Source organism: Nipponia nippon, unplaced genomic scaffold (assembly GCF_047370975.1).
Source record: "Nipponia nippon isolate SJK-2023a ecotype South Korea unplaced genomic scaffold, ASM4737097v1 scaffold_5, whole genome shotgun sequence".
NCBI classification, from domain to species: Eukaryota; Metazoa; Chordata; class Aves; order Pelecaniformes; family Threskiornithidae; genus Nipponia; species Nipponia nippon.
This window is the reverse complement of record NW_028262369.1, coordinates 7,022,719-7,045,848: the sequence shown is the minus strand read 5'-3', so window position 1 is coordinate 7,045,848 and position 23,130 is coordinate 7,022,719. Positions and strand designations below refer to the sequence as shown.

The 23,130-nt window shown below is 36.6% G+C and overlaps 1 protein-coding gene across 10 annotated transcripts in view; it reads left to right on the top strand.

Annotated features, from left to right (window-relative positions):
* RBFOX1 (RNA binding fox-1 homolog 1) overlaps positions 1 to 23,130 on the top strand; it is a 1,359,349-nt gene that overhangs the window by 142,943 nt on the left and 1,193,276 nt on the right. For all 10 annotated transcript variants that reach the window (XM_087730989.1, XM_087730985.1, XM_087730987.1 and 7 more), the window contains exon 2: positions 11,748 to 11,807. In XM_087730989.1, the coding sequence (XP_087587115.1) occupies positions 11,748 to 11,807 (60 nt within the window). The remainder of the gene's footprint in view (positions 1 to 11,747; positions 11,808 to 23,130) is intronic.

Sequence of the window (23,130 nt, the reverse complement as noted above, 5' to 3'; positions counted from 1 at the left end):
TTTTTTTTATTTTGAGCAACAGGAACATGGGAACTCCTGTCATCAAATAGACCAGTGAGTAGAATGGGTTTGTAGTGTCTGCTGCTGGATGCTTTGTAGCAAAGTGTGATAAATCTACTGGGAAGCTGCATAGTATCTTACAAGGGCAATGAAAGTCTTTCTTATGGAAAGACTAGAGAACAAAAGAGAATATTATTATGCCACTGTGGGAGTCCTTGCTGTGTCTGTATCTTGAAGACTGGGTTCAGTTTTATTCCTTCTAGTTAAAAACAAAACAAAACAAAAAAAACCCAACAAAAAAAACCCAAAAAACAACAACAACAAAAAACCAACCACCAAAACCCCACAAACTGGAGAAAGACAAAAAGGGCAGCTTATGATAGCTGTTGTGTGGAAAATGCTGCAACTGATTGTAACAACCCAGGAACCAAACCCTCTGTTCATATTTGCTGAGATAGGATTCCTGCATAATAAATGGAAGATTGAAAGCTATAAAGAGCTGGCATTGCTCTGTCACCCAGTAGAAAGACCTTTAGTTGAAGTAAGCTCATGAAACAAAACCATCTTTTAGTAGAAGAGCTTTCTTCTTCTTCTGCTATGCCTTTTGTACCTTTTCTGCATCATCTTCTCAGTACCCAGTTTTATGTGTGTAAGGTCTTTCTCATTGTACCATTGAATCCCGATGAAACAGTACTTCACTGAGCCATAGGCAGTCAGTGGACAGGACTTTTTAAGACTGGCCATGCGCCTTTTGGAGGCAGGTAGGTACCAGCTCCTCTATACATTTGGATGAGCCTCCTTTTATGGGATAGTCACACAGGGAACAAGCAGCCACTGGCAAATCATTAATCAAATTGTAATAAAACTGTGTGGGTAATAGATGGGTTATAGACAGCTAACACAAGGGCACAGAGGAGAGAACTGAGTCTTGACGCAGTTAACTTCTGGCAAAGGAGAGAAAAGAAATCAAGTGATCGAATTATAACTCTGAGTCAGAAGCCATGTCTGGTTATAGCTAGGTATCAGTGCTGAGTCCATCACTAAGGTGAAATCGGTGAAAATTCTCACTGCCCAATTTTTGATAAAGACTTAGAAAATTGCTCTGTCATTTTTATCAATCAGGAGGAACTATTTTAAATGTTTCTTAACTTTAAATGTTTCCTCTATCCTGTAAGCTTTCTTTCTTTTGTTTAATTCTCCTAAAGCCTTATTTTTAGGGAAATTCTGTCTGTATTTTGAGAGTATTAAAGATCACCTTTCCTTGTAATTTGATACCCGTTTCAGAAGCAAATTTTCACCTGTCACATAAAATTTTGAGTTGGCTAACAGCCATCTGCTTTGACTGCACATCTTCATGCCTTGAAACTAAACTAGCTGCAAATCCTTTTGATGCCCAGCTCTACTCAGGGAGCAACAAGAGAGATGAAAGTTTCATCATGAGTAAATGAAAGAATTTTGGTTACTTTAAGCAACAAGTTTCAGCTTGTGGAGGAGTTTGATTTCAGTGGCTTATTTAGGACATGATTCAGCATTATGTCTTCAGAGGGGTGAAGGTGTGTGTCTTTGGAAGCCTTGATAATATTAATAGAGATACCTGCACAGGGCTTGGTTGTGAGCTGGCTTGGGCTGCCACGCAGGCAAGCGATGGTCTCTTTGGCCCACGTTGTTCCCACATTTTCCCCTGTTTCTGAGGACTGCTGCTGCTTTTCTGTGTGTCTTCAGGAAAAGGCCTGTGCCTTAATTTCTCTGGTTTTGGGGGTTGTTTGGATGCATTTGCATTTCTCTCGGGAGAGTACATCTACCCTTTATCCTTTGCTTAGAGGTTTTTGTGGATACTGAACTACTCTATAGTAAGACAGTAATCACTACAATGAGCCCCTTCTACTACAGCCCAAGGGGATGTATGTTACTTTCAGAAAGCCTAAATACAGGCTTTCTTCCCTTATTTTAAATGGACACATTCAGTTTGTAAAGGACAGCCTGAAGTTCCTCAAGTAGAAATGGTTATCTGTTCTTATGTGCCCTGATCTGTGCTAAGTACACTCTCAGGAACACATGAAGTAAAGGTCTGTGCTAGAGACAAGATGCTGGATCTGATATTACTTGAAGGTTTCTCTATCTGGCTGAAAGGAAGCCAAGCCACCATTCTGTATGCATGTGCCCTTTAATTTCCCATATTGATACAGGTACGTGCTCTGCTTACACCTTTGGTTTGAGGAATTAATTCTCAACAGTGGCAATTAAATAGTAGAGACTTCTAAAAAATAGAAAATGTCTCTCTCAGAAATATCTGCATATATGTCATGGTATGGCTGTTTGCCAAGGGCTGGGGCCTGTGAAAGGAGTACGTTTGAATAAGAGACAATCGATTTGGTTCTGATCTGTTTCACTGATAAAAATCTGGAATAATACAGAAGTTAAGCAGAATTACAAAGCTTCTGAACTAGGTTTGTGTTTCTGTAGGCTGCCCAATTGCCATTTTTCCCCTTGAGCTTGAGTCAATGGAAGGCTTCTCTTTTTCTGGAGTTTTGATGTTAGGCCTATCATGTTTTTCTTGACTTGAATTTGGTATTCCCTGAAAGTTGAAAGTTTGCTGATGTTGATGCATTTCAGTACATACTTTAATTGTCAATTAAATAGCTTAGAAAAGGTGGATGCTTTTAAGCAAGAGAAAGCTTTAATATGAAAAATCAAACTTGGCATATATTTGTGGTCTTGAAATAGTAGCAAAATGCAAACTGTTTCTGTAGGTCATAGATTTCCATACAACTGATTTCTGTGGGCTAGCTAGGGTTTCACTTCCATACTGCCATGTTTGAGGAGAAATCTTTAGGAAGAGGGCATAGGTACAGCACAGAGTGGTATCGAGCAACGTTCTCATTCAGTTTCCAATGCAGTCACATGTTTTTCCTCTAAGTTGTAATATCTTAAAGAACTACAGAGACACTGAAAATTCTTGCAGAACTCATGGGATTTCTGTTATTCCTGTTTCCATAATGTGTTGTGGAAACAGGCTTAACCCAATGGCAGAGAGGAGGGAGTTAGTTGTGGGGAAGTGATAGAGAAGAATTTTGCCTTAAATTCTCTTCTTTTTGCATCCAGTTCTCTGCATGTTACAATACTTGCTCAGAGCATCTGCTTTTTATTGCTTTCCTTTTCTATTGTTACTATATTTTTACTGCTGTTTCTGTTAAGCTGACATGTACTGTAGTGTGCTAGCACTATCTACATAATTTCATAGTTTGTATACCTTCATAAACTTACTGTGCAAAGTATTATTTCTTGCAAGCTGTATAGATTTATTTTTCTTAAATATACAAATTTTAAATTGCCCTCAGGACTCATGCCATTTATTCTTAAATTGAATCTTATTTTTTGTAATCCAGTTCCAACTGATAGAGCATTCCTCATATTATACTGACAGAAATAAACACAGAGCTATAAGTGCTATCTTGCCAGAGAATTATATGAGCTTCTAATAGCTGCATGCAACAGAATTTTTCATTTTACTTTTATTTATTGGAGAGCTATCCTAGGATTTTGAATTGATTCCTCACTTTTGTTTGCATTTATATGAATTTCTTCAATAAAAAGAAATCTCCTGTTATTTCAGGCCTCATCAACCTTCCTGAAAAACAACATGAATAATAGTAGTACAACAAAAATTGAAATACATAACTGTAGTTTTCTTTCAGTCCTACAAGAAATCTCTGCTAAAACAGCAAGTGTTCAGAGCAGAAGGTGGCTTGTAATTGCAGCTGTTCATTGAAACCACATTCAGAGCATTCAGAGAACAGTTATTAGAGTTATAACATATTAACAAATAACAGGTGGTACATACATTAAAATTTGTTGTGAATAAAGCAAACTTAGGGTTAAAATGCTGTTAGGAGGAACTACCCAAGTCATGGGCAGTGCATAGTGTATTGCTCTAATAGGAGATGAGGGAAGGTTACATATCAAATGTCACAGCACAAGGTGTAACATTAATATTTAGCATATGTATCTTCATCGGTCCTTATAATTTAAATCATGGATGTAGAATCCATGGCATAATATTGCTATTAGCAGAAAGGAAGAGTGAAAATGCTTTTGAAAGCCAGATGATGCTATATGGGGCTGGGAAGTAGACAACTGTTTCCTAAGGCCATTTAAAGCAAAGGGCTGTGCAGCCATTTTTTAGCCTGTATAAACTTCTAATTTTCCACAACAGTGAAATATTTCTCTTCTGAGTCAAGACTCTGTCATGTTGGAGTAATAACAGTCCATACAAAGGAGACTTTATAATGTTGCCCCAACACACATGTTTTAGTATTTCTGCCTAGGCATATAGGCAGAAATACTATATATGTATATATATATATATATAGGCCTGTATGTAATATATCAAAGGTGGGAAAAAGTATCTTCTGGTCTTCTTGTAAAAAAGACTATGTGTAGATACCAGTTAATTTTATAATAAGTATAAAAGATACCCATTTAATTCTAAATGAGTAAACTTCAGAGATTCATGTAATTGTTCCTAGTAACACAATAACGATGCTTATACTTGATTATTTTCTGAAGTCTCAGTGTTAGAAACTTGCATGTAACTCAACTGGTCTAAGCAGTTTGGGGTAGGAGAATGAAAGGTAGTTAAAATGCATTGCTATTAACATAACATTAATGCTGTGCCATTAACAGATCTTGATGCCAGTTAGATATTAAATTAGATTTGTGTGTAGCTCCATTCTAACTGATGGCACAGAGTCGCATTAAAAGTATCTTCTACAAATAGTGTTTTCTGTTTCTGTGGTAAGGCAGGTAGACTACTTGGAGAAATAAATCTGAAAACAGTCATTGATCAAAAATGATGTAGAATAGGAAATCTTGCTGTGCCTGGAAAAAAAAAAATCAGGATATGTTCCTGTGTCTGAATTTTTGTCTTTAAATTCAGTGAAAGAAAATGTTGGAGAGTTCATGAATTTAGTATTTCCTGATGGTATGTTTCTATGACAGAGTGTGATGGGAGCATGGTTCTGTGAGATTTCTAGCACAATGCTTTTTGCTTCAGTTGGTGCAAACCAGGAATCATTGGAGACATTATATGAGGCTGTTTTGAGTAGAATTACAGCCCAGCTGGGTTTCTCTGAGCTTCCAACAAAGACAGAAACCTTTTATTTCTTATCTGAACTCAGCTGAAATTTTGCACTTTGAGGTCTACCTGTACCCAAGGGCAGTACTGATTTTTCAAGATATGTGGAGGTGTTTACTGGCTATTACAGTGCAAGGATGAACTCCTCAAACTGTGAGACCTCAGAGATGATTATCATTTACAGATTCTGTTCCTGATTGTCTTTTAACACTCCTAGATAAATGTTCCTGAGAGACTAGCAGGTTACTGAAAGCTTCTGCCTCAGTAAACCTAAAGTAATTCTACTCAGGAGATAAATAGGCAATGTCAGACATCCTCATCTTTAGCACTTTTCTTTATGATTACATTTTGAAAGTATTTATTCAACTTTCGAGTTGTTTTGTCTTTTCCTTCAACTTGATTTCACAGCAGATCCTGCAATAATTTACCTACTTCACTGACTGTTTGAGGATTAGGAAATATTTAACAATTCAGTTGAGCAAATGTAGTTAGGAATAATCTAGGTTTCTTCTTGCATTGCTTACGTTCTTTATCTTCAGGAAACATCTCCACGTGTTCTTTCCAGCACTTCATCGTTCAGCATTTTGAAGCTTGTGCTTGGCATATTGAAAAGATAATTTCCCGTTAAGAGAAGTTTCTCTCATTTCTTACATTACTCTCTCCTGCTGTGTATCTCTGATGTTAGTGTTACATCTGTTTCCTTTAACCTCAACAAATACACTGTTTTGTAAAATGTTACTTTTCCTTAAGTTTCTAATCTCTTGGGCTCTTGATTAGCCATTCCAGACTTCTCTTTATTTTTCTAATGCAGAATCTCATGCTATTAGACACATTCAACTGCAAAATAAATATTTGTATAATTTTACATGATATAACATTAAAATGATTATCACTTCAAGTAAATCTCATATTTGCTTCTTGACTCATTGTATCTTTAAGAATATTGGCAGCTCCTCACACACAACCATTATCTTTGATGGCTTGTGATAGTAAGGTTTCATGGAGTGGTTTGCATTGAATACGATTCAGGACTATGGAGTTCAACAACAAAAAAAATTCCTATATCCAGTAAATGACAGATTGTTCTATGAATTTATATTTTCAGATTTATTTCTAAGTAACCTTTGATTTGATTCACTGAGTTCCATCTGTTGGAAAAGGGAAGCATTCCTTATTATTGTTTTCTTTAAAGAGCATTTTCACTAGTGTAACATCACAGGAGAATCATTATACTTTAAATATATGCAAATATTAGAGTTGATTAAATGATATTTTGATTATTTTAAGTGAAATTTGTTCTCTCAGATATCTTAAATATAAAGCTGAATACATATAAAGACTATATATATAAAAACAATCCACATTCTATTGCTAATTAGGGATTGTGAAATAGGCATATTATTGTCTGACTTTTAACTTAGTCCCTGCTCTAAATAACATAGTTGTACACAGAGAAACAAAACCACACAACAGGAATGTATTTCTGCTGTGTAGAATAGGAAGTGAAAACCCCTTCAATAATTGCCAAATTCACCTATTCAATAAAATGTGGAATGGCCTCGGATATCACTTACCGCTTGCCAACCAGCTGCTAGAAGGAGAGTTCTGCTGTTGTAGCACTCTGTGTAGGGACGTCATTCTTTGTATGCCTGGCAAAAACCTTTGGGAGATTCCTTATTCTGGGGAAGAACTGTAATACATATCTCTGTTAGGGAAGGCAAAATCTGTTCATGGTTTAAATGGCTCTTACTGTTAAACCATCTTCTGTAAACTGATTTCAATTTGCTTTCTGCTCAGCCTTGTGCATCCTTATGTTTTCAGCCCTTTTCAAAGGCCTTCAAGACATTGTTTTATTTTCATTAGAGAAGTCTTACAAGAATATGGAATCCCCTTTCCAGAATATCCGAATATTTGCTTCATTCAGCAACTTTAGCTGCTTGGATGTTGACTGTCTAGATTGTCTTCTGCTAGGGTACCCAGGGGAAGAAATAAAAAGGCTGGAACAAAAAATTTCCTTCATCTTTTTAGATGTGGCAGGCTTGGCAAGTTCCTCAACTTCCAACCTAATGGGTGCTGCAAAGACTTGGGATGTCTTGGCTGTTTGTGAAAGAATCCTCTCCCTGAACTCCAGTTTTGTCCCAGATAACAATCCTTTGACAAGGAGTCAGATGGTGAGGACAAGGGGTAACAGGTACAAGTTACTCCCAGGGAGATTCCGATTGGACACGAGATGTAAATTTTTCACCATGAGAAGAGTCAATCATTGGAATAATCTCCCCAGGGAAGTGGTTGACTCTGCTACGCTGAACACTTTTAAGACTCAGCTGGACACGGTGCTGGGCCATCTCGTCTAGATTGTGCTAGAAAGGTTGGACCAGATGATCCTTGAGGACCCTTCCAACCTGGTGTTCTATGATTCCATGATCTGAATACTTTCTGCACAGAGCTGAGAATCCCTCGACATCCCCAAGGCCTGATGACAGACAAGCTTCTTGCAGAATCAGACCCTTATAAACACAAGAGTTCCTTAGCTTTACTTTTCTGTTATAAAGCCTCATGCTAATGCTGAAAATGTGTGATGACAAGGGACATGTTTTGAATCTTTTTTTAAGCCTCAGATGGTACACTGAAAATAGGCTGTACTGTACTATACGTTACCTTGATTTATGTGAAACATCACATATTGATGCCTTTATAGACAGCAACTTAGTGTTTCAGAGGAGTCTGCGTGTTACAAAAAGTGCAGCAGGTGTTATTTAGACTAAATTGACCTTGAAATTGATTTCTTTATTTTATGACTTACTGAGGGGAGATTAATACTTTTTTTTTTTTTCCTGCAGCCTGAAACAATTTACATGGTAATAGAAAGCATAGTCAGTCAAATAAATTGCTGGAAGTAGTAGTGTTCCAAGAAAGAAAATATGGATCTTACTTGCATTGATTCTTTCTATCTCCGGGGAGTAGCTAAGACTTTTAACTCTGGGGAAAGACTGCCAAAATTTATTTTTCCTATTAAAGGCAGAAGAATGGATAGTAACGTCTGTAAGCTGACATTTACTCCAAACTTTCATTCAGAGGGTGTACCCCATGTAAAATTTAGGGAGCATTTTAATGCTGTTTCATGATTTCTGTAAGGGCAGATGGCTAGAAGAGGACATCATAAGAAGACTTCTGGAAAGCCTGATGTGGAGATAGCACAGCTGCCCTTTATAATAGTGTAGAACTTGCTAATAGCCTGCAAATGGTTGTTGCAATTCCACCTTTGAGTACCAAGCCGAAATCATCTCAAAATACAAATGTTCATGGAAACAAGAGACCTAAAAAATTAGCTGGAGGAGGCACTTATAGGAACATGAAGTGTAGTTCTATAGGAGGGAGAAAGTTTTTTTCATTATTGTGCTGACATGAATGCTGCAATGCTCAAATGATGTTACTTGTATTTCCTGCAGACTCCAAGACAAGTGCGTAGTTAAATGATTTGTCAGTGGCATAGTACTTTACATAACCTGAACGTATATGAGAGGATATTATGACATATTGCCTGAAAACAAGTGTGAATGCAACTCCACAAAAACATTTTTTTTGTTGTTTTAAAGACAAAAATAGTGTATAGGAAAATGTCTTATATATGAAAACCATTATGATCATCCTGGGGCTGGGAGTAGAGAATTAATCTCTTTTGTCTGTCAGAAAGCTGCACCTGAATGCTATTATTGCAGCTGTAGTGAATGAATGATTATTTCAATCTTTGTAATACATGAGGAGGTGATTGGTGTTTGGCAGATACCAGTCTGTCCAGGCCAGGCTTCTGGCACTACTGGGGAACGGACCTGGGCTCTTGCTAACAGGCTTAGATTAGTTTGGACTATTGTCAGAATTCTCTGTCCCCCTAAAAATAATCTTTGCCTGAGGAATTTTGCTAATGTTGCTTTCATTTTCTGGCTCGATGTGCCCTGGATTGTCGCAGGTGGCAAGCATGTTATCAATATGGAGCACATCACAAGCTTTCCAAGTAGGTGTCCCATACGCAACATTGGTCCATAGCTGTTTGTTATTTTGTTACTGGTTCACAGAGCTGTGCAATGCTTGGAAATAACCTGTGGGAGGAAAGAAAAGTATATTTACAAAATACCTGCTTAAAATGGCATATTTATTTGGATCTCGGGGTATTGCCTTCTGGAAAAGAGAGAGTTGTGTAGAATAAAATCTGCTGTCTCTCTACATGTCTGCCAGACTGCCCCTCCTAGAGAGTTTCCCAAGAGCAACACCCGTGCAAAATGGTTAGCTAGTGGGGTTTGAATTCTCACAGTGCCCTTTACAAGCACTGTGAAACTACGACCTCAGGTCAGCCATGCAACCTACTGCATGATAGCTCTATAACGAGAGAGAGAATACTAATTAGAAGACAGAGTGGAAGGTAATGGGCATTGAATACAAATAGTTGAACATACATTCTACTGTATCTCTATGTACATTCTGTTTGTATGATGCGCATGATAAAGCAGAAGTAGTAAAATGGGTATGGGGTGGCAATAAGATACAGTAGCTAAGGTGAAGGAAAAGACGAAAGCAGGAGAGTGAAATGAGTAACCATGAAAAAAATCTGAAAAGGTAGAAAAATGCACAGCTTATCAGTGATACAGCAGTGAGTAAAGATGTGGATGTGCTATTAAATTATGCAGAGACTAGAAAACAGAACAGACGATTAGGCTGGTGTTTTTGTTTGATGTCAATCTCAAAGCTTGTGGCTTCTCACAGCGGACAAAAGTGACTGCTTTCCTTTGTGGGAAACAGATGCAACTGGACTTGAGGAATTTGTTGGCAATTTTGATGGTAGTTGGCATCTATATATGTCTTGAAAAGTCTGTTTCTTGGCGTTTCCTATGAAGAAGTCAATGTATACAATGGCTAGGTTGAACAGAGAACCACTCATATTCCTATTTCTGCTTTCCCAAACTAGTGTGCTAAGTGGATGCTTATGGCATAAGAAGGACCTTTTGTAACTTGACTTGTAACACATGGAGGAAAAGTTAAAAATAATGAGAGTATTTTTCATACCACTAGAGATGTTAATTTTTGTAGCCTATAAATTCTTTTCATGTGTCAGTGGCAAACATAATATATTTCCAGCTGCTATGTTTCTGCACTAGCTATCTTTTGAGGCAGTTTACAGATATTAAGCTTCTTTTTAGTGAGAAAGTGGTATAGTCCTCCATATATTAATGTGTAAACTGGGGTGCAGAGGAGTGAAATGCTGAAAGGTCATGCAGTGAAGTACCAGAGAATTACTATCAACTCCCTGAAATATATTCTATCTGCTGGATGATAGCACATATCCTATAAATAAAAAATCTGGAAGCTTAATATCTGGAGGCGTACTTGAAAATAATAATAATAATAATAATAATTTAAAGAAGTACACAGCAGTTACTCTTGGCTATCTTTGCCAGATGTGTCTCAATTTCACCTTATCAGACTTTCATTCCCAACCATTAGGAGGAACTGCATACCTTCACTTTGACATGCAAATCTGATCTTATTGACAGGAAAGGCAAGACAACGGGAGGCTAGCCCTGGGAGACCTTTTCAAAATATAAATATGAATGTACTGGCTGTACTTGTTAGGGAAGAGACAAAAATTTAACATGCCAACTACTTTCTAACATACCCTTCTAAAAATAGTTCTAATTATGGACTTGAGTCTTGCAGTGTGTCTGTATTTAGATACTGTGGCACTTCTGTCACCTATTTAAAAACCTGTCTCAGCCTTTGTTTCTGTGTTGTATTAACAGCAGCATAGACAGCTTATTTTCACACTATCTGTAGTAGAGTAATACTCTTTTTTTTTTTTTTTTTTTTTTTTTCTTATTTTCCCTCCCTGCATTCTGGTCTCTCTAGCTGTAACCAACTGCAAAGCCTTCAGATGTGTCCCCAACTACCTTGTGTCCACGCTTGTGGAATGCCAGTCTGGATGTAGGAAAAGCTTCAGGAGAGATAGAAAACCAGGAATTTTACATTGCTTTAGGGTGGACCCCGATGTAGACCTGTCTGTAAGGATGATGAGCCAGCACAGCCATGAGCCTGCCTGCCTGCCTGCACAGCCTATGCTACAGTGATTTGCAACAACGTTATATGGCTGTTGCCAAGCAGGCAAATAAACCAGGGTCCTTCTTAATGGAATATAGAGCCATTTTTCATAAGATACCAAGAGAACTTTGGGCAGCAGAGAAACTGTCATCCAAACTTCTATGGCGAGGCTCTGCAGACCTAGTTCTGGAAGTGTACTGGACTTCTTGCCTGAGCTTCTGAAAGGCAGTGGCTTTATCATCATCCTGTCCTTCCCACTCATACCCTTCTAAAATAGGGATAAGAATACTAGCCTTCTTGGGGAGCACTATAGTAAACCTAAAAAAGTGTGTAATTTAGTAAAGAGGATCTAACACATAAATTAATGGCAATGAAAACCTCTGTAATCAACTGTTTTACTAATGGCTTCTCTGAGCCTAATTATAGTGGTGCTCAAAGTTTATCTTTATTCTTATTATGTACATAAGTGCAAACTATTCTGTTTAATCTGATTTTTTTTTTTTCCCCCCCTCATCTTTCTTTTCAGGACTATAAATCTGATGTTATGATTCTGGTTTCTAGTGCCAAGAACAGTCCTCAAGGTCCAGTAAGTAGAAGCATTTTGCTGAATAAATCAGATTCTGTAGCTGAGTTTAGATCTTCTTTTAAATTGCTTCAGTCATTAGTCACTGGAACCAATTTTCACCTGTGACACCTTGCTGCTTTTGAAGTGACTGTACTTGAATTTGCTTAAATGCTCTTTAATACTTGAATATAGTAGTCCAAAGATCTGTCTTACCAAACTGAATAAAACTGATTAGTGTCATTGCAGTGTAAGTTCATTAAAAGCCCTGTGAATCTGTCTTGTGTGCTACTGCCTGTATCATATCAACATAGAGACTTGGCTTCAGGTTGTGTCTCACTGCTGTGCATCTGAGTAAATTGTAGGGTGGGGTACAACTGCAAGCCCCCCCCTGCAATTCCCTATTGTAATGATGTCCCCAGCTGAGGGTATATCCAGAAAAAGAAAACAAAAGTTTGGACAAGTTCAGTGGCATGCAAGACCAAAGTGTCCACAAGACTGGTGCCACTGTTTGCTTGAAAACTGAGCAGGACTGGACCAGGAAGAACTACTTTATATTGGCTTAAAGGATAGAAATAATCTAGTCTCTCTCTATCTTATCCTGCACCCATTCTTCTTAATTTTCCATACAATATTATCACTTGGCAGGGAATAGGTGTACTATAAAATAAGTTTATGCTAAGGTGTTATAGGCCTGATTTTCTAAGGTGCTGATATTCAACTCCATTTGATGTTACTGAGAGTTCATAATTTGTTGCAGTGAAGTCCCTTTAATCTTTTTCTTTTGTCTCTTTTAAAGACTAATATCATGCCATAGGGCCTTTTCAAGTGTCTCTGGCTGGATGATGCCAGTAACTGACATTACTTCACTCTATGCACATATGGGGTTTTGGTTTTTTTGTGGTTATTTTTTTCTTCTGTTTATCTAAATTGTATCCCCTCAGACTTGAGGTTGTAGGAATGTAGATTTATCTCAGAATAAGGAAATTAACAATATTTCAGGTATTTGGCAAACCCTTTTTTCTTGTTTGCAGGCATGATTAATGCAATTTTAAACATGAACCGTAGACACTAAAAGTTCCTTCAAATGAGGAGGTGGCTGGACTTTTTCCAAAAGAACACTGTCTTTCAGTTTGAAATCACTGCCTTTTGAAACTGCTTAGTCACATTAACGTAAATACAAAAATATCTTGAAAGATCAAAATATATACAAAAGATTTTTAATGCATCTGATGATGATGATTTGACAGAATTGTTTTTCACCCCATATACTGTTTTGAAAGAATATCTTCTTTCAGTAATTCTTTCTGCACTGACACTGATACTTCCTTCCCACTAGAACAGCTTTCGAAAGCTTTAATAGCTACTGAAAAGTTGCAGCCTTTCTGTTAGTTTGTCAGAAGTTAGCTTGTAAAATAATGTTGTGAGAGGTGAAGGCTTATTTTTAGAAACTTGGTTTTGTGCTTCATATATTTGCATTGAAATTAGGTTTATACTGGTTAAAAATGAATGTTTTGAAGAATGATGTAGTGTTTTTCTGGCGGAATATATTTTCTAAAATAGAAAATGATCTGCTACAAGTGCACAAGTTTTTATAAACACCTGTCAGTCTATATTGAAAAGCTCCCTCTTACCTTTTTTAAAAAAAAAAAAGAGGGAGAGGGGAAGGGGTGGGATGGGGGCTTCACAGAATTTGTTGTCCAAACTTAAGGTGGAAGTTCTGATTTTTTTTTTTTTTTTTTTTTTTTTACTTTATGATTGAATCTTTTGGTTGCTGTTGTCTGTAAGAAAGTGTCCTCAAGCTTCAAAGTACTGCCTTAAAAAACAGAATTTCAGTTATCTTGCTTGAGCCTCAGTAACTTATAGACCTTTAATTATTGCTTTTTTTTAACTTATTTTTGGGTGAGGGGAAGAGTTATAAAGGCAGTTTAGTAGTGTGTTTTGATTTACTGAAGAAGGTTGTGACGGGAAGAGAAAAGGGTTTCATGTTTTGCATGATATTTCTGATGCCACACAACCATGGCATAAAAAATAACGAGTTGAGTTGAGCTTATTTCTCTTGAAATTACACTGTCTCTGTTGTTGCTTGGAAAATTGTTTGTTGTGATGGATGAGAAAGAATACATAGATTTTTCATATGTGTTGCCAGATCATTGCTTATAGAACCATCTGGTAATAAAAGGAGAGTTGACAGATGAGAATTCAAATGGATCCAATAATGAATTACTGAATAGTGCCCTAGTTCCAGAGCCTGAAAGGCTTATTTCCAGCATTATTTTTTTTTAATAGTTGTTGGCTGCTTTTCCTGCTCTTAGTGACAGATCCTATATGAAAGTCTAATGCAGCTGAAACTCATAGACTGAGTTTACTTCTGTGTTATATAATGGAGACTTTATTGAAATGCCTGGAGTTAGAGTGACATAAAGCTAGAGCAGTAACGCAGTGGTGAATCACATCTATCAAATTTCATGTTTCTTGATAGGTATAGCTGCTTAATAGATTGTTTGTTAAATAAGCCAAGATATTTTTGTTAAGCTGAGTGATCGTGCCTTTTGAAAACCTTTCTTTTGTTATTAAATCTCATCAGGCAATCGGTTATCTAACTGAAGAAATGACTATTGGGAAGCTTTAGGAAGCTGTCAAACTACTACCTGCTAGAATCTGGAGGGTTGTACTTGGGCTAGGATTCTGTCATTTTTGTCCCTTTTCTTATAGCTTCCTCAAGTGCTGTGCTCTTCTTCTGTCTGCAGTTTCATATTCTTCTCCTAGGGTACCTTAAAAATCTCATTCCTGCTTATTTAAAAGTTTACGTTTTCTAAAATGGCTTTGCCTTTTCCTCAGTCTCCATTTCTCAAATTCTGGTCTATATATTGATATTTGATAACAAATATCATGTAGTGTTTTTAATCAAGAGATGCTGAGAAAAGGTACTGGGAGTAAAATAGGGCTCTTCAGGGTAATTCAGTAGGGACAATAATGATTTTTGCCAAGAAATAAAATTGCTGCAAGAATTGCTGCCTGTGATCTCAATAGAAACGTGCTAGATACCTGAAATTACCTTATCGCTACTGCTGCTTCAGGAGAGATATCTATTAGCTGGAGATAATGGCTTGCAAAACAAGTGGATTTCTTTAAATTTTAGATTTTCTATTAAATGGAATGTATCTTAGCACCAGCATTCTTAAAAAAAAAAAAAAAAATCTGTCACTACCAGGGATAAGAATAGAATTGAAATTAAAAACAACTCCTCCCTAAGCATTATCACAGAGCATTTGGTTAATATGTTGGGTGGGAGGGGAGAGGGGAAAGTATGTTGTGCAGATATCTCAAATGATACTGTAGAACTGATCTAATTTAAGAGAATTAAAAAAAAAAAAAACTGTGGAAAATCCTGATAACTACTTCTTTTAAAATTCTCGGCCTAATCTATAGAACTCCGGTAAAATACAGGAAAATTCTTTACAGCTCTGTCATGTGGATCTGGGAGTATTTCACGGGTTTCACTGTATGTGAACTGAATTCAGAATGAGGTCAAAATTTTACTTGAAATGCCTAACATGGGAACATTTTGTCAAGTTTTACATCACAGTGTCTGGCTGCTGTTGAGTATCCAGGCACATGAAATCTGTTGGTGTGTTAATCCACAGCAGACAGGAAAAGGCAGCAGCTGTTAAAGAACCTTGACTTTTATTCCTTACATCTTCATTTGTTTACAGTGTTATTGCTTGTTATTATTGCACATGGCTGTGTTGTGTGGTTTTGTTTTGTTTTTTTTAATCTCATCAGATGTGTTGGCCCAATGGCTGGAGGTGCAGTCCTAGTTAACTGGAAGTAGTCTCCTTGAAAATATTCCAACATAATTTAGATGATGAAATAGCGTTACTATTATAGGTTGTATAGAGAAAAACCTCAAACTATAAATGTTATTTAAAGATAAACGAAATGAAGACAAATCAGTTATTGTTACATTTTCAGTATTCAAACTCCTGTAATATATTGATACTCTTTTCCTCTTCCATCAGGTTACAACTTGTGCGTGATAATTAAAGGAGGTGCATACCTTGCTGAATTTTTGTTATCAGGGCTTAGCCTTGCCTAGAGTGCTAATGATGTGGATATCTACAAAGTTGTAGCTATTTTATTATTCTTAGAAAAGCAGATCTCTAGGATAAGTTGACAGCAGCCGACATTTTGATTTTTCATTGTATTAAAATAAAGTTTGGTGTTGTCCTGGCTGGCAGTAGAGCTGATACTAAGCAATGCCTTGCTTTCTTAGCAGCCTTCCTTCCTTTCGCTATCAGAAGTTCTTCTGCTTCTGTGCTTTAGCCAAGGAGTTAAAAGTCGATCTAAATAAAATAAGAATAAGCAATTTCCAATAGCTGGAAATTCAAATGCTAACAAGCAGGTGAATCGAGAGAGCTGCTGAAATGCCAGGTAAAGTCTGATAGAAGATCCATGGTTTTGAACATTCACAGCTTTGGTGTGGAAAGAAAAGCTGGGGTTGGACAGTGGCTCGATACATATAGGGAAGACATAGATATAGACTAGACATAAGGAAGAGATTTTTTACAATGAGGGTGGTGAAACACTGGAAGGGGTTGCCCAGAGAGGTGGTAGTATGCCTCATCCTTTTGGAAACATTCAAGGCCAGGCTGGACGGGGCTCTGAGCAACCTGATCTGGTTGTAGATGTCCCTGCCCATTGCAGGGGGGATGGACTAGGTGACCTTTAAAGGTCCCTTCCATCCCAAAGCATTCTATGATTCTGTATCCAGTGAAGAGGACATTTATGAACAGACTGAGCGTCTATGTAAGTTTTTATTTGCTTTGCTAGTCATGAAAGATAAGGCAAATGATGTTTGAAGGCTCTCAATCAAGTTTGGTTGCACACCTCTTCTACTTGGAAGGTTATGGAAGCCACCCTATGGGCTAAATAAACTGAAACAAGGTTCTTTTAAAAGGAATTGCAGAATAAACAAAGGAGAAGAAAAAATGCCTTTGCTGCTGCTAGTAATATTCAACTTTTGATAGTTCTATGTACTGGAATTTAACAGACTTTCAGGAGGGAGTTTGTGAGCATACTCACAATCTAAGAATAAGAAAATAGAAATTAAGAAAGAGCAGGAAAAGGCTGTGTCTGCATGAAAGTTGTATAAAAACTGACAGAAGTTCATGTTTCTCACTGCTAGCAGTATTAAGTTGTTTGCGGGGTGGAGTGTGCTCCCATAGATGGAATGCAAGAGACTGTAATAAATAGGGTATAATACACATTTCATAAAGCAGGTCTGTAAATCTCTACTTATATAATTTCGAGTGAAACTAAAGGGAATGTGGTAATTTTGCCCAGCTTTTCCTTTGAATCTTTAGCTTTTGCTTGGTTTTCAGTCAGGAGTTTCAAAAATGTGCTAATGGAAAACAAATGAATAAAATTATGAATTTGCATAAATATTTGCACAAGCAAGACTCTATTGTATAGCTGCCTATCAAACAAATTCCATTTAGCTGTATTACCAGAAACCCATACCGTTCATCTTGATGACTTTGTCATTATCTTAGACGCAAATGTATCAATGCATCATAAATATTAAAAATATTTATAGTTCAGTTAATATTGTCTTTGGTTTTCTTTTGTATTCTGTTCTTATTAACAATGTTTGTAAATTATCAAACCCCAGAATTTTTAAAGAACAAAAACAAAACCAGAAAACATGCTTCTAAAAGCTGGCAATAAAAACCTTTGAGAATTCCTATGGATGAGAAATATAACTTAGAAAAAACCCAAAGTAACATGACCCTCCTGCCCCACAAAGGCCCCTTTTAGGTCCCCTTAATAGTTTTGCTATCACTTTTATATATGCGTTGCAATGTGTAGTAAGAGCCAACTTTATGAATATTAATTTTCTGCCTTTTTGAGGTGACTTCCAGTAGGATAGTATGTATTGCATAATGGTAAAAACAGGGTTTTAGAAATTACAGTAAAGTGAAATCTCATCAGGACACTTTCTGTTTAGCAATTTCTGTCACAGGGGAATGACAATGGTGATGAACTCTGAGATTTAAAGTGTGATGACAAGATGCCATCTAGTGACAATTTGTAGGAAATTGTAGTTCACAATCTCTATTTACAGAAACGTTTTCTCCACTTTTTGAGGTCTGAAAGGTTGTACTTTGAGCAGAAATTCAACCATTGTTGTGTTACTCAGAAGTTGCTTTTCTGGAAAAAAGTTTTACGCTAGATTCAACTTCCGCTCTATTAAATGTGAGACGCTGATGGTCAATTCCTTTGCTTCCTATACTTGCCTCTGGTTTTGCTTTGCCAAGGCAAATACTGCCACTGCTGCCTTTTCCAAATCATCTAGTCCCTCTGGTAAGCCTAAAATGTGTCTCTTGGTGAATTTGGTGACGTAGTATTTCAGCAGTTCTACTCTTACCTGGCAGAGAATATGTATAATAATGGTAGAAGAAAAGCTGTTTTCAATATGGAACATTTTAATTTTTTTCCTTTAAAAAAAGCAGATTAAGTTGAACTTGTGAGTATTTGCATATTTTTTTCCATTCCTTATGGGAAGAAGAAAAGATTTTTACTCAGTTGCTGCTTAGAAATACTGGGTACATAAAATGACTTATTGTTAGTCAGGACAGTTATTTTCTTTTACTGGGAAAGCACCAATCTGACAGATTGAAATTAGGTATGTGCTCTTTAAGTAATACACTATACTGAATGGTGCATGTCTCTTGCTGGTAAGAGCCTTCTGGTTTCTCTGGAGAGATCCAAATGTGGTTTGGAAGAGTGCTGTCTTACTGCATCCTGGGAAAATCATGTCTGATGTGGTTTCCTTTTGTTCCAGAAGTAATCTTTATAGTGGGTTACCTCAGAGTGCGCAGTGAACGCTGTCCTCTCGGCTATGTTAGCATGAGCGCAGGAGGAAAATTTCCATGTCTTTATCAATGTCAAATACTACCAAGTTTTACAGGATATAATTTTGATATTTTAGACTTCAGGTCAATGAAGTCTGGAACATGTCCTCTACCTCTCTGTGAAACTGCCTGTATCACCATCTGCTTATTTGCGTAACAGAAAATAGATTGTTCTTATACTAACTATGCTTCTCAAAGTGTGACTGTTTGATAATTGAAGAAGTGATTTCTTAAATGTCCTCATATTGCAGAGTGCTTGAAGATATTCTTAACCTGCAGCATGTGAATAGTCCATTTGAGAAAGATCAAAGCATCTCATAACGGGCTAATATTTTAGCTGTAAGTAATCTGTCAGACCCAGAATAAGGATTTGCGGCAGACCTGTTTGAGTAGACGCATATAATATGTTTTTGCATGTAAATGAGTTTATGATAAATACAAATTTTGTGCAAATATTAAAACAATTTAATTTGCAATTACCATATTTGGAGATTCTGGAAGTCTGAATGTATTTAAGTTAAAGACCAAATGGCTGAAAACAGACTGTGTTAATTTTATTACTTATAAGGGAAGACACTTGCTTTTTCATTTCTTCTAAAAATATTGATCATCTCTTCCCTTGACCGTTGATGTAGTTCCATGGGAGCTATGAAGGAAGTGTATATGTTGAAAGATAGATTTCCTTCTGAGGAAATAGCTAAATATCCATTTAATGCAGTATAGTATTAAAAAGAATACAGAAAGAAATAAGCTTCCAAAAGCAATCTTGTAGTACTGACTGTCTTAAAAAAAGGAAGGGTTTATGAGAGTAATTGAAGCAATTGTAAATTCTGCATGTTGCTCATCAGTGTTTTCCAGTTTACATCCGAAGAATACTGCCAGTAATTTCCTGCCCAAATAAGACAGAAAGTGTTGCTAAGAGCATGGTAATGGTTGTACTTGGTGAGAATATCCTGCATGGTATTTTATTCTAATATGGCCAGTAATGGGTATTATAAACCTATAAGAACAAGCAGATGTGCCATAATCTTCAATATGTTCCTAAATTTCTCCAAGTTATGACTCAGATATAACGGCTTATTAAGGAAGTCTCTACTTTTGCCTTTAATAACCTGTAATAAACACTTTTCCTGAGATTTTGCTCTAAACAGTTTTTGAACCTGCCCACCTTTTTGGCATCTGCGGTATCTTTAATACTGTCTTTTGATCATTCAGTTGAATGGGGCTTCTGCCTACTTCGAGAATATACAAATTTTCTAAGTTGCTACAGTTTTATTTTAAATTTATATATGATATTGGAAGAAATCTGCTGATTCTTCTTATTTGTATGCATTTGTACACAAAAAGTCATGGTACAATAATTCAGAATTACAGTATGTATCTAAATATCTGTTTTATGCCACATGATTTTCAATTATTTAAAAGCCACTGAAAAATCTCACATGAGTAAGCTTGCCGGTTTAATGTTTATAGTGAGTTATAGCTGTTACTAATGCCAAGTATTGTCAGAGTAAACTGTGGGTTTGATTAAAGATTTCTATAATGATGTTATCAAGGTCTCAAACATCTGAAATACGGTAAACAAATGTGTGGAAGTACCAGTAAAGAGAAAAGTAAAACTGTGAGGCCTGAAATGGCTGTGCCAGAGTGTGGGTGGTTGTTATGCGATCTCCATTAATAAAACACTTCATGAGTGTAGCAACAAAATGTGAGTCACTGGAATGAATACAAGAAACTAGGACTTAAGAGAATGGAATCTGACCCATAAACACCCTAACAGCAGCAATGAATGGTGAAGTTCTTTTTCAGTATCTCTGAGAAAGCTTGAAATACCAGTTTTGAATCTAATATTGCTAGAAAATTCATTGCCTGCAATTAGGCCGTAGAACTAAAATAAAAATGAATATTTAAAAACTAACTAGTGAAATGATGATTAACAATGGATTTTCACAAATAGGTGTTGTACACAAGTGAAATGAGACTGAATACCAGAAGCAGAATTACCCATGTAGAGAAGTAACGTGTCTTGATAAGACAGGCTTGCATTGAATCCAGCCTACAAAGTGAGCAGTGGTTTAGGTCTGAATCAGTGAGACGAAAGTTTTGAGATAAAAAGCAGTGGTGCAGAAGAGAAGTACTTAAAGGGAAAAAATGCCAGCCTATTGCTTCACAATTAAAAATCTTCTTGTTTACCTCCAGTGGTATAAATATCTGTGGTGTTGAAAATCTGTTCTAATATTCATAAAGCCTGTTTGCTCATTAAATGAATTATTTCCTACAGAATTCTGGGATAAATAATAAATATTGAACTCCTGTTAGCATCATATACCATGGCTAATCTTACCCCTTGGCTCATTGGTTGAGTGCAGGTGTAAAAGTAAATTAAAGTTAACTAAAGTAGAATTATCTTTTTAAGCTTGCAAAACAAGTTTTTCCTCTTTCAGTCAAATTATACTGTTTTCATTTTTTTTATACATAAAGTAGAATTGGTACTTTTAAAATAAAAAAGTCTTTTTATTTACCAATAAAGTTATTATAGTTATTTACCCTAATTGGGGGGGGGGGGGAGGGGAAGTCAATGCTTTGATAAGACAGTCTTGAAAAGTACTACAAAAAAAGCAAACACTTTCAATTTTTGATAAATATTTCCTCTTTTCTGGCTAAAAAGGTTCTGCTGTTTCAAATCAAACTCCACACAAATACGCTGTTTAGACCACTGTATTTAAAGGCAGAAGGTCAGATGACCTATTTGCCATATGTATCTTTTGGAGTACGTTTTTTATTCTATTGAATTATTGTATGTATAAAATAAAATTATGGACAGAAAAGTACTCACAAGATAACAATATAATGAGATTATTTCTCCTAATATCAGAGTTCAGGGGAGTCTATTTTTGCTTTTCCTCTTGTAGAGCAGCTAATGAACAGCACCCTGATCCACCTAGGAAGTTTTTCCACCATAGGCTGTGAAACAGCTGCAGAACTGCAGCAGGGCTGGGGGGTTGCAGCTTGCCAAGATACTTTAACTTTGACAGAGCACTCTGTGAATCTTCATCCAATGATGACACAAACATTCACAATATGATAACATAGCACTTAAATCACAGAACTTCCGCAGGCACGGAAAACTTCTAATGATGCCTCTCTAGCTTCTTTTCAAGAGAACTGCTTTATACGCTCTCTGCAGAGCTACAGGACTTCTATTTATTACAGTCCAAGGTCAACAACACAAGCTCAGTCCAGCAGTATTGATGTCTTGCTGGAGAGGGTTAAATTTCACTGTATGTCTGCCTTAAGTGTGTCTTAATCATTGGGAGTAAATATTTAAAGATATTATGAAGAGTAGAAGCCAGAGTTTTGTTTACCTGCCTCTGTGTGTGTGTGTGAGAAATCACCCTTTTGTGTGTGATTTCAGTGAACAACCCCAACAACAGAAGCTAATTTATATGAAGTATTCATAAAAGATGCATTTGTAGCCTTCAGGTGTTATGTCCCTAATACCTTAAATATTTTAAGATTACACTGTGTGCTTCTATTGATGTTAATTTTAGGAGTCTCTTTATCTTTTTTTCCTGAGTCCTAACTATGTCTTTGTGAATTCCTTTGGCCCTGAACTGACATATCTCTTTTTTTCTCAGTTAAGAGTACATTTATTCAGTTGAAAGAACTGGGAAAGAACCACTGTCACACACATATCCCCTATATTCTGTGATTAAAAACATAAGTGGAAGTCAGGCATGTTTGGATATCCTCTATGCTAGGATGTAGCCAGTGGCCTTTTAATGCTGTATACAAATAAGGCAGCCTTTGTATGCCATAGGGAAAATATCATAACAGAAAAAGTAATTTGTTGCAGCTATGCAACTGTTCTTTGTGCAAGTGCACTCAGTGTTTTGTTTTATTAAAATATTGCACTAAATTGTTGTGGACCTTTTAAAAGTTTTGGTTAAAACTGTTCAAGGAACTGTCATGGCTCGCACTGAAGTGATTGGTAACTGCAAAAAGTAGCTGTGATTGGCGATTTTTGTGGTATTTGTGGTAATCTGTAATAAAGTAGAGAAATTTAGAGGATAATATCTGCATGCCCTTGTGTATTACAGAATCCTACGAACCCATGGTTGCAATTTATATACGCCTGCAGACTGGATGTAACCCTTTAGGTCGTGACAGTAGATTACAAAAAGCAAAGATATTCTTCATGACATACCCTTCAATGACTGTCTAGTCTCAGATGGGTTTACATCTTGGTATTCTGTCCACTCAAGCCATTGATACACAGGAAAACTGCATTTTTTTTCTCTTCACTAATGTTCATATACATGAATAGTATTTTTGTATCAATGAAAAAGGCTGTTGTTTCAACATTTTATCTCTCTAAAGACTTAGCAAGGGCCTAAGATACATTCAGCTTGCTTCAGGTTCCTGGCCTG